The sequence below is a fragment of the Mirounga leonina genome, unplaced genomic scaffold (assembly GCF_011800145.1).
Source record: "Mirounga leonina isolate KUSES-001 unplaced genomic scaffold, KU_Mleo_1.0 Mir_127, whole genome shotgun sequence".
Lineage (NCBI taxonomy): Eukaryota > Metazoa > Chordata > Mammalia > Carnivora > Phocidae > Mirounga > Mirounga leonina.
Window position 1 is genome coordinate 4,347,713 of NW_023270316.1, and position 18,733 is coordinate 4,366,445.

General features: G+C 37.8%; 1 protein-coding gene across 2 annotated transcripts; it reads right to left on the reverse strand.

Moving 5' to 3' along the window:
- Positions 1-372: 372 nt before the first annotated feature.
- Positions 373-18,670, reverse strand: ABHD13 (abhydrolase domain containing 13). Of its 2 annotated transcripts, none has more exons than XM_035003059.1 (2): positions 18,422-18,670; positions 373-5,441 (listed from the first exon to the last, which is right to left on the reverse strand). In XM_035003059.1, the coding sequence occupies exon 2, from the start codon at positions 5,419-5,421 to the stop codon at positions 4,408-4,410; it is 1,014 nt and encodes a 337-aa protein (XP_034858950.1). In that variant the 5' UTR covers positions 5,422-5,441; positions 18,422-18,670; the 3' UTR covers positions 373-4,407. The 2 variants fall into 2 exon arrangements, with proteins under 2 accessions (XP_034858950.1, XP_034858951.1); XM_035003060.1 differs by lacking the exon at positions 18,422-18,670 and adding an exon at positions 17,530-18,246.
- Positions 18,671-18,733: the final 63 nt, after the last annotated feature.

An 18,733-nucleotide genomic window follows, 5' to 3' on the forward strand; every position in this document is an offset into this window, starting at 1 on the left:
GATCGAGCCCCACGTTGGGCTCCCTGCTCAGTGGGGAGCCTGCTTCTCCCTCTGCCTGCTGCTCCCCCTTGCTTGGGCTCGCTCTCTCTGACTCTCTGTCAAATAAATAAATAAAATCTTTCAAAAAAATTTACCTTTAAAAAAAAAGAAAATATTTACTATTAGCCTAAATTAAATGTCTGTGGGAGGATATGAAGGAAGAGAATATAAATCTAACTTGTACTTATCATCCATACCATTACAACAAGAAAAATTCACTAATTTCCATATGAATTCAGAAATTTTATTTAACCCTTAAGGAAACCTTAATGTCCTACCATATAATTTAGGTTAATAGAAAACTGGGGAAAAAAAGACTGAATACAAACTATCTTAAGACATTAATCAAACCTTTAATGTATCAATTTATTGCATATGTCAGTACAGAAAAATAGAAAGTATATTCTAAAAGAAATTTATTGTAAAAAAAAAAACAAATGTAAATGTTTGCTTGCCATGGCTAGCACATTGTGTACGCTAACATTCAAATCTGAGTTATAAAATTGTATCACTTCTTCAAATAAAATATGGCAAATAACAAAAATATGATTTACATGAAACTGGGTTAACTTATTTTATCCTGGATATACTTGAATATGTTGGAAACAACTTGACTTTTCAGTATTCACTGTACTGACAGAAACTGTTATAAATTATGTTGAACACCACACACTCATCCCTGTGACATTATGTGTATATGGCACTTTTTGTAAAAAGTGTCTCTTATACGTAGTCCTATTTTTAAACTACACTTTTAGATACAAAATATAAATGGAGGTATATTTGTGCCATTTGGCAAAAACATGTTTACTATAACTAGGATGAATGCATTTATTTTGCTATACAAATGAATATATTATTTCTGATTGGCTAAGATGATGTGCATATATGGTAATATAAATAAACAGAAGTGCTTTTCATTTTCTACCCTACTGATTTAAAAAATAGATGTCTGTGCTCTGTCATTTCCAACTTTACCTGAGTGATATGAAAATACATAAATTTAAGTGGATTAATCCGAAAGCATTATAACGAATATTTCTCACAGTTTTGTTTTTTTTTTTTTTCCTCTTCATTATTGTTGTCAAACATAATAGGAAAAAACGGAGAGGGGGGAGGTCAGTGCAAGAGTTCAGGGTATCTCAATCATGACCGATTTTAGAAGCGACTTCTGTGACATCCTATGTAAAAGTTAACCTTATTTTTATCCAACCTTAAGGAAGAAAGGGACTCAGTAATAAAAACTGCCCTTAAACTGAGATTGCGAGAAAATTTATATAAAATTCAACATGGCCTTCATCCTGTCATTTGACCAAACAAACCTACTCCTACCTCAAACTGAATCTTACAAAAATAAGAAATGAATATAAAAGCATCAGGTGGTACGAATTCTCAACAAGAGAATGTAACTGACATATTACCAAAGCTGGGACTTGAGTAATTACCAAGTGTCTACAGCTCATCATGAAAAAATAAGCTTAAGCTGCCCAGTAACAAAATTGAAAATACCACTTCAATAAAAGTATCAATTCTACAGTCAATGTATTTGCCATGTCAGGTGCTCTAGTCACTTTCTTGGTTAGAGACACCTTGCATACAAATGTATTGTTTTGCACTATTAGGTATCCTTTTTGCCAATCTCTTCAGTTAATCATTTCCTGGATCTACATTCAAGAACCAGGTCACATTCCCTTTCCAGCTATTTCTATTCATTTAGTATCTTTTATCTTTCATCTGTCAAAAATTGTTTCTCCTATTTTGCAATATCCTTTTTAGTATTCTTTTTGCCACCTCCCCCAATAATCCCTTTTAAAATAATGGATTTTGATCTAAATAAACTGTATCTTGCCATACTTAAAATCATTCTAGGATTTCCAAATTTACAGTAACTTAAAAACTTAAAAATCATTCATAATCTCTTAACAGCTGCTCTTGCAAAATGCATCAGAAATTAATACATAAGACAGAAACACTTCTATTCCCACTAAGACATGTGTCCAAATGAAGGAGTGACCCATGAAGAATTCACGTTTTATTAAGACCAATTGTTTGGGCCACAAAGTTAGACATTGTTTGAAAAAATGATGCCATGCGCTTCATGGATCACAGTTAACAAGAATTTGTTTTCTATCCTCTTCCCATCTAAGGAAATCTCAAATATAGAAGCCAGGAAAGAAAGATGAGCTACAACCCTAAACACAGCCTCCTCCCTCTGATGCAGGAAGAAATGCCTCTTAATCCGAAGGGAATGAAGGTAGGGATGGACACAAGTACTTTACAACTTTTGAAATCCTGGCTTTAGGGAAAACAAAAACAAAAACAAAACTTTATAAACCCTAAAAAAAAAAAAAAAAGGCAGCATAAGAACAAAACACCGATGAAGAAAAAGCTTTTATACTTCATCAGCATACTATTTACAACTAAAGTTGATAAACCCCTCCACAAGCAGTAGACTAAATAATCACATGAAAACACATGAAGGTACTCTGTAAACTTTAAAGAATGATAAAAGTCTACGGTGTGCCAAGTGAGCTCATGTCTAAGGACACTACATTTGTTGTATTAACTCTTTTCTTTTTAATACATTACTATTTAGGATAGTCATTCTACATAGCAATGATTGACAAGATGGAAAGTATCTTTTAATAGTGGTGAATTTATACATAAAAATACTCCTTCCACGATATGTATTACCAACTTTTTTTTAAAAAGCATGACTTTCTAACAATAATTTATAGAAAAACAGTGTCCTTTAGAAATCATACTTGCTAGAATGTATTTTCTTCTAAATACTGACATAAAGTGAATAAGAATGTTATTTGGCAAAAGTATTTCTAGCCCTATCTCCATGGAAAGATTTTCAAAATTAAGGTCAAGAACATTGACCCATTATTTCTCTGCTCTAGCTGCTTGCAAAAGCCAATAGATATAGCTAAAATATTCAAAATATGGTACGTTAAAGCTCACATAATGTAGAGAGCTCAATTACACCTAATTTTTGAGGATGACCTGAAACAACTTAGCACAATTATACCTCATAGCTTATATTTTTTAAGGTAAATCCTGCAAGTTTTAAGGGGCTCTTTTTTTTTTAAGTAAGATTTTTCTTACTCTTCTATATGTCTAAATGCTACTTCTTACTTATAGCCACTTAACTGTTAAATGTGGTAATAGGTTCTGTAAGAAAAAGCTCTAGAGTTCCTTCACTCCCACATTCCTACATGTAGGAGAAAAATAAATAAGACTTCCTGAAACTGTCTTTCGATACTATCATTAACAACTGAAACATTAAACCAAAGAACAGCTTTTTTGCTTTTGTTTTTGTAACTTTTATTTTCAGAAAGTCCAATAAATGAGATCTTGACTTTAGTGGGCTAGATATACCTAGATATTGGACTTAAAAATCAAATGTGGGACTTTCTCTAAAATCGTATGTACAATCATGTAATGATAAGACTTGCTAATTTAATTCTTAAACAAGTTCTAATTGTCATTATGACTGCTATTAGTGGTTCAGCTGTAGACGTACAAAACTGACAGAAGCTAAAATTCTCTTTGCCACCAAAATTACAAATGTTAAAAAGTTCAAATATGCACATCAAAGCTGCAGTAAAATTCTAAATTTCTATTTTTACATGCCATGATCCAGACTGTACCTAACAAAACACGGTACATTTATATTGGAAAAGTGGGGTCCCATTTATTTGTAAGAAAAAGCTGGATCTCAGCATTCACCAGAGCAGAAGTCAGTGGCAACCTGCACACAGGCCTCAATTTCACTTCTTGCCAAGAACAAAATAGAGTTTACATAAAAATAGATATGACCCAGGTTACCATATACATCGGTATATGACCAGTAGTATTTACATTAAAAACATTGCATTGCATAATTCAAGGAATAAAATACCATCATGCATTTCATTTTAACTGTTAAGGGGAAGAATGCAGTTACAGACTACGTTTGCTTACCATGATTGTCCCGGTATTTACTAAAGGCAGAATACTCAAAGGTTTCTCGTTTACAAATCTCCTTCCACACCCCGCCATTAACCCAAGATCACACAGGGCACACCACTTAGGCCACAAGAAACTTTTGAATACAATATGCTATTACACCGGCATATTGAACTGAAGGTATGGATACATAACCACATTGAAAGGCTGGATGAAAATGTATGAAAGAATCCCAAGAATTCTAGTTCTTCAAATGTAAAAAACTATTTGGATCATCTCAAAGGAGCACTGAAGTCCTCTCAAAGTTTAATGTCACTCTTCAGACAGGTACAGACATAACACATTTCTAGAAAGGAACATTCTTTATCATTCTGCACAAATTAAAATACAGTGCATGAGTCAAAAGGAGCAACGTTAGATGATTGTTACGTTAGAGGAAGTTTTGGCCATTTCTCCCGGAGAACGACTTTTGAGGACCTCTCTGATGAACTGCTCGAGGGCGGGGAAGTAGTCCTGGCATTGCCACGTGTCATTGTGAGTCCCGTCAGGGAAGACGGCCAATCTCTTAGTCCGGGACGGGGAGAGCTCGTAGAGCTGCTTCATCATCACTGGCGGAATTAACTGGTCAGAGAGTCCGGAGATGAAAAGAGAAGGCATTCTGCACTGAGAGATTTTTCTGTAGGACAAGAATTTATTTTTGTAGCACCATAAAGGAAGGTAACGCATCGGAAAGAAGGAAAATAAAGTGCTGGCCATATGCGGTATGCTTAGAAATGTATTCTCCACCATAATGGCTGAAATCCTGTGTGAATTTTCAGAGGCCAAGTGAATAGCCACTGCTCCTCCCAAGGAACGGCCAAAAAGGAAAATTTTTGTCTTGTCAAGGTCAGGTCTAGTCATCACATAGTCTAGCACAGCTTCAGAGTCTAAGTAGAGTCCTTCTTCACTGGCTTCTCCTTCGCTTTTCCCATATCCTCGATAATCAACAAGCAAAAGATTAACTTTGAGGTTAACCAACATAAGCAATGCATTCGGTAACCTGTGACCTATGTTGCCTGCATTCCCATGAAAATAAATTATAGTTGGGGAATAGGGCGAATTGTCTCCAGTGTATCTTATCAAAATAAGATTTAGACGCACTCCATCTTTGGTTCTGATGAAAATGTTTTCGTGTGGAATACCAGTGGGCATGGGAACATAAAGACGTGAAGAAGATGGCTGTTCTGGAAAATAAAGCAATACATCCTGGAATTTATATAGAATACCTGCTATTGATACGAATATTAACAAAAGTAAGATAATGCCTCCATACAGATGAAAAGTCACTATTAAAGGTAAAAGAGAAATACGGCAAAGAGCCCAAGACCATGAAGCCAAGGCTATTAGCCATCTTTCAACAAAGTTCCACAGCATCCAGGACTTTTCCATGGTCGCTCTCCGTAAGTATCCTAAAGAGAGAGAGAGAGAGAATCAGTAATTCAACATACATTATTTTAAAAGTTAGATCCATGATATAATAAATTATGGTACTAGGAGAATCCTCGGAAGGCTACATCAATCCATCCACCGTTGCTCTAATTCCCCTTGTTTGTTCTGTTCTCAACAGTCTCCTTTCTCCTTCCACTGCTGTATTTAGGAAACACAAATATTCATCAAATTATACTCATTTTTTAAAAAAGTGCTTAATTACTGCCAGGTACTTTCATTAATGCATTCTCCTTGATTTGACAGAAAAATCAGTTGATGCCATGTTCCCAAATTTTTATATAAGGGAATGGACGCTCAGGGGTATAAGTAAACTGCCGTGCTCCCAGCTCCTCAGGTAGAAGAGGCCAGAGGCCAACGAGCATGATCCCAAAGCTGCTGTGTGCCCACAAGTGGGCTAGGCAGGCTGAGAAAAAAAATTTTTTTTTGTATTGAGGTTTGACATGTAACACTGTATTATTTTCAGGTGTACAACATAAGGATATTTATATATATTGGGAAATGATCACCACAGTAAGTCTAGTTAACATCCGTCACCATACACAGTTGCAAAAAAGTTTTTTTCCTGTGATCAGAACTTCTAAGATCCACTCTCTTAAAACTTCCAAATACACAACACAGTATTAATGATAGTTGCCAAACAGTACATCATATCCCCATGGCTATTTATTTTACAACTGGAAGTTTGGACATACACCCGTTTCATCCATCCCTGACTCTGGCAACCAACAATCTGTTTTCTGTATCTATAAACTTGAGGTTTGGGGTTTTCTGGTTTTTTTTGGGGGGGGGGTTTAGTTGTTGGTTTTTTTTTTTTTTTTGGTCTTTCTCTGACTTATCTCAGTAAGCATAATGCTCTCAGGTCCATCCATTTTGTTACAACAGCAAGATTTCATTCTTTTTTATGGCTTGGCAATATTTCATTGTCTGTATGTATCACGTTTTCTTTATCCATTCATCCATCAATGGACACTTAGGTTGTTTCCATATCTTGGCTGTTGTAAATAATGTTGCAATGAACATGGGGGTCCACATATCTTTTTGAGTCAGTGGTTTTGTTTTCTTTGGATAAACAGCCAGAAGCAGAATTGCTTGATCATATGGTAGTTATATTTTTAATTTTTTGAAGAACCTCCATACTATTTTTCATAGTGGCTGCACCATTTATATTCCCACCAACAGTGCACAAAGCTTTCCTTTTTCTCCACATCATTGCCAACATTTATTTCTTATCTTTTTGATAATAGCCATTCTGACAGGTATGAGGGGATATCTCACTGCGGTTTTTTGATTTGCATTTCCCTGACAATTAGTGATGCTGAACATCTTTTCATATACCTACTGGCCATCTGTATGTCTTCTTTGGAAAAATGTCTATTCAGATCTTCTGTCCATTTCATAATCATATTGTTTGTTTTGTTGCTATTAAGTTGAGTTCTTTATATACTTTGGAGACTAACCCCTTATCAGATACATAATTTGCAAATATATTCTCCCATTCAGTAGGCTGTCTTTTCATTTTGTTGATGGTTTCCTTTGCTGTGCAGAAGCTTTTTAGTTTGATGTAGTCCCACTTAATTATTCTGTGCTTTTGTTGCCCCTGCTTTTGGTGTCATAGATCCAAAAATCATTGCCAAGACAGATGTCAGGGGCTTATTGCCAAGTTTTCCCCTGGGAGTTTTGTGGTTTCAGGTCTTAAAGTCTTTATTCCATTTTGAGTTAATTTTTGTTTATGGTGTAAAATAGTGGTCCAGTTTCATTCTTCTACATGTGGATATCCAGTTTTCCCAGCACCATTTGTTGAAGAAACTGCATATTCTTGGCTCCTCTGCTATAAATAAACTGACCATTTGTGTGTAGGTTTATTTCTGGGCCATCTATTCTGTTCCACTGACCTACGTGTCTGTTTTTATGCCAAAATCACATTGTTTTGATAGAGCTTTGTAATATAGTTTGAATCAGGGAGTGTGATGCCTCCAGCTTTTTCTTTCTCAAAATTGTTTTGGCTATTTGGGGTCTTTTGTGGTTCCATACAAATTGCAGGATTATTGTTCTCTTTCTGTAAAAAATGCCATTGGAATTTTGAGAGTGATTGCATTGTATCTGTAGACTATTCTGGGTAATATGGACATTATAACAATTCTTCTAACCCATGAACAAGGAATATCTTTCCACTTATTTCTGTCTTCTTTAATTTCTTTCATTAACGTCTTATAGTTTTCACTGTTCAGATCCTTCCACCACCTCAATTAAACTTATTCCAAGGTATTTATTTTTTTATGGAAATGTAAATAAAACTGTTTTCTTAATTTATCTTTCTGATAATTATTAGTATATAGAAAAACAACAGATTTTTGTATATTGATTTTGTATCCTACAACTTCACTGAGCTAAGGTAGGTTGAAGGCAAATTTTATGAGATGGTTAACATGTTCTAACCAATCAAGGCCAGTATGATATAATTTATTGTCAATTTTCTTTTTTTTTTAAAGATTACTTATTTATTTAACTTATTTTATTTATTTGACAGAGAGACACAGCGAGAGAGGGAACACAAGCAGGGGGAGTGGGAGAGGGAGAAGCAGGTTTCCCGCAGAGCAGGGAGCCCGATGCGGGGCTCGATCCCGGGACCCTGGGATCATGACCTGAGCCGAAGGCAGACGCTTAACGACTGAGCCACCCAGGCGCCCCTATCTTTTTCACATTATAAATTATAACTAAACAAACTAAAGGATAAAATATTTTCTTCTTTACCTGGAGGTTTTCACAGTTAAACAATTTACTTAAATTAACCACTCATTTCTAATACTGTATTATTTTTGAGGAAAAGTTGAATAATTTGTTGTTCACATCTGATTAAAGAGAAATTTCTGATTGCCAGTGTCATGAAATAATGCACAGTCTTTCATGGAGCCCTTAGTGCAGTGTCCTATCCGTGAGTCAGAACATGCTGCTATGATGTGTTGTACTGACAAGACCATAAACACCTGAGGAGTAAGTGTGAAAACAACAGACACAGCATTTCCATTTGAGAACCAGAGATAAATGAAGAAAAGGACTTATTGGAGAAAATTTTTTTTAAAGATTTCTAAAATTATAACTGATAAAATAAAAGACAGAAGAAAAGTGATTCAAGTCAAATTTTTTTGGTTACCAAATAAAAAAGTTAATGCATGCTGTCTTAAAAAGGCAAAAAAGGTGAGACGTATTGTAAGTTTTCTTACATAGCTGTCATCTATTTACATATTTGCTAAAAAAATATTCCATTCTATTTTACTACTAACACAACTACCATAAGTTATTCTTAAATTTAATAAATGTTAGGGACTGATTTTTTAAATTTTACTGTATTCCTTAAGCTAATAAATGTAACATTTTCATTCACTGAATTAAACACTGAAAAAAATCATAAAACCAAGTTAAATTAGATTGGCTACAAAGATGAGTTAGATGACTTAGTAGATTTGATTTTTCATTATTATCTCACCAAACACGTCTTACTATTTCGCTAAACACAGACTTCCAAATTTGAGTTCTTGTTCAAATGACTCTCTTTGAACATAAACCAACATAGCATTTTTCTGAAGTTTCTCTGAAATCAACACTGCCACCCAGTTGTAGCAAGTTTTATTACAATGAGCACTATGGAAAGCCAGAGAAAAGCACGTATGTGAGGTAAAACAAAAATTCAAGCCTAACAGTCACAGAAGCAATACCTGAGCAGCAGGTATCAAGAACTGGTTAAAAACCAGATTGAAAGAGGTTGCACTACAGCAGCCAAATAAGCCAATTCATTCAATACTGAAAACTGTTCCAGATCAATAATCAATCAGTGCCTTTACAACCTATGACAGCTATTTATCAACAGAGCTTAGATCAGACAGGGCTACTCTATATTCCTTCAACACAGTATTTAAGTCTCAACAACACATCTGGCCCCCTTAAACTTTTCATCTAATGTTTACTTAATTTTATTTTTTTAAAAATTATAAGTGATATCAATGATTTTCATTTGTACCCAAAAGATATACTGGAGAAATGTGAAAACACACCAGCATTAACTTTTTACATCAAAATAAAAAATTTTTTTGTGTAATGATTAGGATTAGCGGGGTTTGGAATAAAATACAAATATACTAGAGCACTGCACTATTTGGAAAATAAGATACCACTTAAGGTATTTCTTTAGTGAACAATTTTACTGTATTTTTCATGGTTAAAGCCAATCATTTATGACAGTTATCAGAGAGATGAGTAACTCAAACACCATTTATTTGGTGATTTCGTAGAAAAAAAACACACAGTAAAATTTCATCAACCTAAATTCTGCTCTACCATATATTTCCTAAATAATCTTGTGTTTATCACTTATTTCCAGTCTGAATTTCCTTTTCAGTAGAATGAGAATTTTTAAAATGCCTACATATAAGGCCAGTCAGCGTTACCAAATGAAACTAATTTAAAAAGCACTTACTACATCAAAAACTAATGATGTATTGTAGGGTGACTAACATAACATAATAAAATAAAATTTAAAAAAAAGCATTTACAAATGCTATAGAGATATGTTAACTGTATTTGCTTTTGTGACTAGTATTTCTAGCTGTACTACTATGTTCCTAACCATGTTCTGCTCAAATTAACATCAACATCAGAATGTACCAAGCAAATGTAGAAATTTGATAAGGCTCCCTATATCCTGGATAATCAAGAGTTGACCAATTTTCAAATCAAACAAAAACTACTAAAATATTTCATATGTGCATATATATCAAATATATAGAAAAAAATAGTCACAATTATCAATTATTCGAACTTTGAAAAATTATCTTTTTAAAGTAGCCCCTTTGATATCTAATTTCAACATAAAATACTGAATTTAAATCTATAAGGCCATGAACTGTCTTTCTCTTTTTCACTACTGGATCCCTACTGAGTAGTATACCACTTTACATATATTCAAGACTAAAATGTTTTTTAAATGGATAATCCAGTAATATATCTAAACTATTAGACTTCTGAGAAAACATAACTGTATTCTGAGCACTGGACATATATATATTTAGGACCAGACATCAGAAAAAATGCATATTTTAGTCCACTTTTGCTCAGAAATAAGAGGAATTAAATTTGCAGGTTTCCACAAAGCATTCCTGAAAAGTCACCTTAACTAAATGACTTTGTGATAAACAAACATAATCTTATAATTTTAAACTGTGGAAGACAGTATCAAAGTCAATCCATTTGGAGGAATAGCAAATGGAAATCAACTTTAAGGACAGGTGAATAAAAACGGCTCTGAAGTAGGTACGCTGTCTTCTCTTTAATATGCTTTGGCATATTGGTGGTTTAGAAAGAGACCTCTACTCACAGACTGCCTTATTTTTACCTAACCCAGTTTGCTATTAATTTCTGCTCCCTAGTCTGTGTCACACTTCTATGCTCTTAAAGAACTGGAGCAAGCAAACCTAACATAGGGAAGATTTTTTTACTTACTAAACGTGTTGAAACTGTCAGGGGTGCCTGGGTGGCTCAGTCAGTTAAACCTCTGCCTTTAGGGGTGCCTGGGTGGCTCAGTCGTTAAGCGTCTGCCTTCGGCTCAGGTCATGATCCCGGGGTCCTGGGATCGAGCCCCGCATCGGGCTCCCTGCTCAGCGGGAAGCCTGCTTCTCCCTCTCCCACTCCCCCTGCTTGTGTTCCCTCTCTCGCTGTCTTTCTCTGTCAAATAAATAAATAAAATCTTAAAAAAAAGAAAAGAAAAGAAAAAAAGAACCTATCAGCACAATACAATTACTGGAGCCATCTGCTGGCATGTAAAAACAATTTCGTATAGACCCAGATGTCATGAAAGGTAATGAAAATGAACAGTGCCTCTAATACAGTCCACTGCCTAGATCCTACAGCTAGTGATATGCAAGTTTTCCATAGATTTTGTCAATAACTTAGTGTGAGTAAAGGGTTAACAAAACCTTTTCTCAGGCAGGAAAAGCATGGCCTCTGGTGAACCTTCTGGTACTGTTTCCCTGGAAACCTGGTAAAGGTGGGACACCAGCTGTTTCTAAGCAACATTTTGTGGGGTAAACTTGACCCCCAGCGGTGAGCTACATCTGGACTGAGCAGACACTGAGTAGGGCTACACATGTCCGGTAGGAAGTGTAGATAAGGCCGCCTCCCAGTGGGGACAGGAGTTGTAAGTGGCGTGTTCTCTGCCGAGTCCTGGATGCAATGCCCGCGTGCTATTACAGAAGATGCAGCTCAGTCAGGGCACCTGCTCCCACCACATGTCATCTTTCCACCAGCCTGCGATATTATTTGGGAACAACACACCTGATGCTGACGTGCTGGGTCTTCTATTCCCTATCTTTCAACAAAGGGGACAGAGAGAGTGCCAGGTATGGCCTATCAGGTGTTGAGAGTGCAAATATCCAGCTGAATCCAAGACCACTGCTGCTGGTCATGGACAATGAGCAAGGCAACTGATTATACCTCAGAGTGCATTTTATGGGGCAAAACACGAAATGTGTTGCCAAAAGAGACGGATTATCTGCCAGGTTCTTTTGCATGCTCAAATGCATTTCCTGACATTATCTTAGTATCCTAAACCACCAACAGAAATGATGAGTTTAATATATTCAAAGTTAAACCAAAGTTTACACTAACTAGAAGGGTTGCTTAGAGGGAAAGAGCATTAGACCTATAGACAACAGAAACTCAGTCAACCAATATCTTCTCATCTTCCATGCTTCTATGTTATTGTTTTAACCTTATGCCTACATCTTAAATATCTGACTTATTCCCATTTCTCAGTTCTGCTCTTACCATGCTATCACATCAGGTCTCACATGTCAAATGTCTCTAAAATCCGTCTACCTGTGGCTTTAACCACTCCAGGAACTCTGTACTTAATATGTGAAAATCTGATGCATGAGCCCTCATCACGATCTCTCATAAAAATTAAACCTCATTTGCCAATAAATCCAATGGATTTTTCTCCATCCACACTGTAACACCACAATCCTCAGCAACACCAAACACTGACTCCTCCTCAGCTTCCAGTATACTCAAATCCCAGTGTTCCTCCCTCTGATACACCCCCAAATGTAGGTATTTTCCAAGGTCCTGTCCATTTACCTCCTTTCCCTCAATCTCATTCTTTCTCATGGCTCCAACTATCACACTTGTGTATAACTTATTCTAATTCCCTATGTCTACTCCATCTACAATCTCAATTTATCTGTTCCTTGAGTACCTGATGTTCACTGACACCTCAAACTTACCTACAAGTAACCACATCCTTCTCCTCACCTCCCATTTTGCATGCTCTATGTTAATTACAAAAAACAAAAAGCATGTGTAAACAAATTTTTTTTCAAAAACAGATGAAATTCTGGAGTTCAATATATAGTAACATGTAAACTAAAATTTAATTAATGTGTTAGTTTCAAAAATAAACACATTATTATAACATGCACAGGTCTTGACTTTGAACGAAAAGTCAACATTAAAAATAATTTTGCTTTTTATTTAGATGAAGTGATTAGAGGCATCAAATTGATTCTACTAAGCACTTCTCAAGAAATAATCTACTGAGGGGCGCCTTGGTGGCTCAGTCAGTAGAGTGGCCAACTCTTGATTTTGACTCAGGTCATGATCACAGGGTCAGGAGACTGAGCCCCAAGTCAGGCTCCAGCTCAGCAGGGAGTCTGCTTCTCTACCTCTGCCCTTGCCCCTGCTCGTGCGCGCTCTCTGTCTCTGTCTCTCTCTCTAATAAATAAAAATCTTAAAAAAAAAAAAAAATCTGTTGAAAGCATTACTAATTTCTATTATAATATATAGACAAAGTAGATATGATAATTTTCCTTGAAAATGTTATATATTTTATAATATAAATGTTTATATAAATGTTTATATATTTTATAAACTCCCAGCTTTAATTTCTAACACAGTAAATCTCTCTCTCTATAGTACACATATACAAAAACACTTTGGCATCCTTGATAGTTCTTTAAAATGTAGAGGTTCTGAGACCAGAAAGCGTGAAAACCACTCTTCTATACTGCCTAACTATATAACCTTCCTATCTTTTTCCTCCAGAAACTTGTCACCTTCAAATTTAAGAACGATGTACTACGGGGGAGAACTAGATAACTATCAAATCATCCTAAGTACCCCAGAAGTCGACCTGAAGACTGACAGAACAAACTCCACAACTAAAGGGAAAGCAGAGGCCACATGGAAGAAGATTCCTACAGCTGGGACTTCCAGTATTATGGCGAATAAAGTGGGGCAAGTGGACTTCCTTGTCTCGTTCCTGATCTTAGGTGAAAAGCATTGTCTTTCACCACAGACTAGGACGTTACTTGTGGGTTTTTTCTATATACGTATGGCCTTCACTATGTTGAAGTATATCCCCTCATACCCACTTTGTTGAAAGTTTTTATCATTAAATCAGATGTTCAAATTTTTCAAATGGTTCTTCTGAATACTGAAATGATCTTATGATTTTTATCCTTCAATTTGGTAACGTGTTGCATCATGTTGACTGAGAACATTGAACCATTTCTGCATCCCCAGAAAAAAATCCCTGAAACTAATATAACACTGTATGTTAACTATAGTGGAATTAAAATATAAAATAAAATAAAACCAGAAAAATCCCCCCCCAAAGAACAATGTACTACATTAATTTAAATATTTTGTGCATTATCATATATACAGGTTGCTAAAGCTTGCTAGATTCTGGAAGAGAAATATCTTTAATAAAAACACCTAGCATTCTTCAGGCTCCCAAGGATCATAAACAGAAGACAGATGACAAATTCTGGAGAGAGAACTTTCTGCCTAGGCAAAGGCTGTGTCACTCTGGGTGAGGCTTGTACTCCGTGAATGCTGCTTCACACATTCTCAGATCACTAGTCAAGTCCACATTTAAATGTGCCAACCCATTTTGAATGGGTATTCCCACATATCACTTTTTTACCTTGGGTCTCGGTTTCCAGATTTGCAGAAGAAAGCTGTTACCTGAATAATCCCTAAGGTCTCACAAAATCTATTTTATAGGTGACAGAGAAAAATTAAAGGTAGAGTTGGAAAATAATCATTAGATTATAAATAGTCTTTGCTATCTAGTACAGTAGAAGGCTGGAGAGTCCAGTTATATGACTTTAATAAGTAACTGAATAGTTAACGAGAGAGATAAGTATGCACCAAGATTAAAAATGAGTCTAGAAATCTCCGATGTGCAGATACAGTGATTTTATATTTCAGTTGAGGTTTGTGAAATATTTTATTCATCATACATTTTCAGTCTCCTTCCCACACCACTACTGTCAAAGTAACATATTTTTAAAGCATACACAGTTAAAGTTGTAGAAAATAACTTTGGCTGAGCAACCTTCCCATAAAACATAGCATGTTTTAGGATTGTGTAATTACTGGGAGGGGAGAAAGGAAAGCTAGGAATACACAAGGAACTATCAAGAGTTTTTATGAACTCTGAAAGGTCTTGTTTTTGCTTTAGTTAATGGAACTCACGTTAGTCTCTCCAATAAAAAGTAATGTACATGATGGCAAGCACTACATTAAAGATTAATTTCAAGTCTAGAGTAACAACCACCATCAACGTCCTCCTTGCCAAAAATATTATCACTTCCCTCTGAAGTTGGTAACCTATTCAGATCAATTCTTTTTCCAGCTATATTTTATCCACAAATTATAAAGAAAAATAACTTAAATATATCAAGAACTAAAACTCCAAACTATGTGAATGAATACATTTTAATTATCATTGCCTCAATAACTAGCAGAGTAAATCAGACAAATATGTTATTCTTTCAATCATACTTAAAATTATATTTTAATAAAGGTTGGAATTCTCACACAAAAAAGTAAATGCTAATTAGCCTAATTATTTTTTAATCGCAGATGTTTACATTGTATTACACTGTGTATAGTGATTTACTGATTCTGCCAAAAGTACAAGGTCTTTGAAAAGTACAGAAGATCTTTACCTGTACATGAAAGACAAATTCCCCCAAACAATCTGATTGAAGGTTCACCAACTGTATACATGCAATGGAAAAAGTCCTCAGTCATGAATGTACTATTATTTTTAAAGGTCCTTGAGTCCATCTCAAATTGGTAATTTTGGAAACAGCTTGTTTAAAAATAAAAACTGATCATTCGTTAAAAAGCATACCTCCAAGTGACAGAACCATGTGCAGGTTCAAGTGAAGGCTGTAAAACGTAGACAGCAAATTTGTGCGTCACTGCTAACAGCCAGATCATAAGGGATCTACGAGTATCCCACGCTGCTCATCAAGAACTCTGAGGGAATTCAGTTTCCAATCACATTTCAAGTAATACAGAACTCAAGTTCAACCTTCCTGCATCAACGTATCCCCTTTTCTTCTAAGCAGTGGGAAGTTAAGAAATCATGCCAGCTGCACAGCTGACGTGGAAACACAGCGGCTATCAGTGTGCTGGAGACACCACAGAATGAATTCTCTACTTCCCTAATGGGTACCCACATGTCATCAATAATGAAAAAGGGTGTATTAACAGTCCTCTGGGACAGATGAACAACAGCGGCCTAGGGAAATGTTGGACGGGAACTGAATCGTTCAGAGAGCATTCTGAACTGGGATTTAAACCTGCTTCAGCAGGTATCTCGGACCTATGTACCAGGCAGCCACACAGATAGCACTTTTGTGCTTTCCCCTTTACTGGAAGCGTGGAAGACTTGGCAAATGCAGTCAACTCTGACAGAACAAAGACGACAGATCATTGTCACTATGGAAGCCAATCACAATTTGTTCTGAGATTATAAATATCTGTAAGAAAAATTGTTTAAAAAGATCCACAAAGGCTAAAAATGCAAACAGTAATGTGAGAATTAAGACTGATAATGAACTTCAGGAAGTTTCCAACTTACGAAGGGGGCACTGTTCTAGACGCTTCACTATAAACTAGATGGATGAAACTTAAAAATTATTTCCTTATTATGATTCTCAGGCTAACTCACTAATGCATAGAGTTCACGTCCTAGAAATACTACACCTTTGCAACTTTAGAATGTATCACTATAGGAGTTAAGACCTATAAGAAATAGTAACATAAAATGTAATAATTCATTATGAAGTGTGTCATTTGAGGGGAAAAACATCTTAATTAGAAGAATTAGAAAAACTAGAACCCTTTTTGGTCTAAATCTAAGAAGGGTATCTATGGGCCTCAGGCATTCCTGAGGTGATAAAACAAGAATTAGAAAGATTTTAGAATCTGAGTTATAATTGAGTCCTAGAGTAGTGAAAAACAGAGAAACAGAAATAGATTCCCCTGAGATGAGAAACAAGAGAGGGGAGATCATAGGAAAACATTAGGCTTGACAGCTTCCTGAACCTATCACACTAAGTGATACTGTTAACCCAGAACAACTTGGTTCGTAAACCCTCTCACTCAGAGGGCCAGGGGCCCGAGGTGGGCCTGAGAAGGCAGGCGAGGCACCAGGATCAGAAGGCAGAGAAGCCAGGAGCTGGCTTAGACTCATCCTCCCAAATCAACTACCATGGGAGGCAGTGTGGTGCAGTGGAAAGAGACATGTTTTCCGGCTTGGTCTGTTATTACCTAGGTGACTTTTGCCAGCTCACTTAGCTTCTCTAAATATAGGTTTCCTCATAAGTAAAGGGGAGATGAAACATGTAATTGAAAAACTGCTGGGATCAAATGTAATAGGTAGTGTGTTAATGCAGCTGCGTCTGTAAGACAGAATTTGAAGTATTTTATGATCCACCAGAGCAGGGTAAGTGAAGTAAGTACAACTAGAACTTCTGTTAGACTTGGATTAAATAATGGATAAGACTCACCAGAGAATACCTGAGTATTTGCAGACAGGAAATAATTAGGGCAATGCCTCATTTTTCTGTCAAAACCCAGCTCAGGGAGCAACTCCTTCAGAAAGCCTTCCCTCACTAACCATCCCATATTCTGTAGCTGGCACACATTGACGTGGTGGCACTTACTACTACAGTATAATTAATCCATCCGTCTTACACAGACTGGGGGTTCCTTGATGACGGGGGCTCATCTATTCGATTCTGTATTTTCAGAAGACAGTGCCGGGCACACAGTAAGTCTATCCACGATTACCGAACTGAGCAGTCGGTGTTTTAGGCCATTATGAGATGGTATGACACGGCAACAGCAAACTGTCACTTCCTGAAATGAAACTTAACTTTTCAGTAAAAGACATGTGATTAATCCAAGCATGCACACAAAGAAGCATTAACCCGTGCCAAAAGAAACCGCGAGGGGATCCCTGAAAATCGAACATCAGAACTCGAAGCCCGTATCGTCCTGCGCCTTTCTACTCCGTTACACTACCTGGCAAACCTACGCTAAACAGCTGCTGGAAAAAGATCTGGGTTTTTTTGTTTTGTTTTTCTGGTCACGACACCTTGGGCAGTAACACTACTGATGCATTTCGCAGAAAATAAACGCGGACAGAAATCCACAGCGAGATGGGCTTCGACAGCGCGGGGTGCGCTCGCGCTGTTTCCTAGACGCCCCAAACTTCCTGCCGTGAAACCCGCCGTCGAAAGCTGCGTGGCAGGTCCCCGCGCCCTAGCAGCTGGGGGTTTGGGGTTCACTTCTCCTCCGGGCGAGGGAGGGTGGGGGCGGGCAGGCGCGGTCCCCCAGCGCCGGTCTGGGCGCGTTACTGGAACACCGCGGACCAGTCCGACACCGGTTCCAGGTCCGGTCCCCGCACGGCCCCCCGGGGGCCGTCGGTAGCCGGCGCGCCTGCGTCCGCGCCGGGCGCCCCCGGGGGCGCCTCCCCCGCCCGCGTCCGGGCCCCGCAGCCGCGGGAAGGCCCCGCCGGCCGCCCCCCGCGCCCCCACCCCGCGGGAGCGCAGCCGGCAGCTGGGCGGCCGCGCACCGCACTTACTTAGACCCGCTCGCAGGCTGCAGAGGCGGCCGCGGAGTCGGAAGCCGGCGCTGCGCAGCAGCGTCCCCCCTCGCCGCCTCCGTCGCTCCTCATCGTCCTCCGCCAGCCGAGGGGCCGCCGCCGTCGCCACGGTCTCGCCCGGAGCTCTTGCGGCGCGGCTCTCGGCTCCTCCACTTCCGGCCCACGCTCGGTGTCGCCGGCAAATCTCCCCGCCGGCTCCCACATCACCTGCTCTCCTCCCCGCCTTCCTCCCCGCGGTGGGAACCCGACACGCCCTCCGGGGCATGCGCACAAACCGCAGTGGGGGGGGGG

Bases quoted from the DNA above. Each gene is read 5' to 3' on its own strand.
- ABHD13 (XM_035003059.1), bottom strand. From the start codon at position 5,421: ATGGAAAAGTCCTGGATGCTGTGGAACTTTGTTGAAAGATGGCTAATA.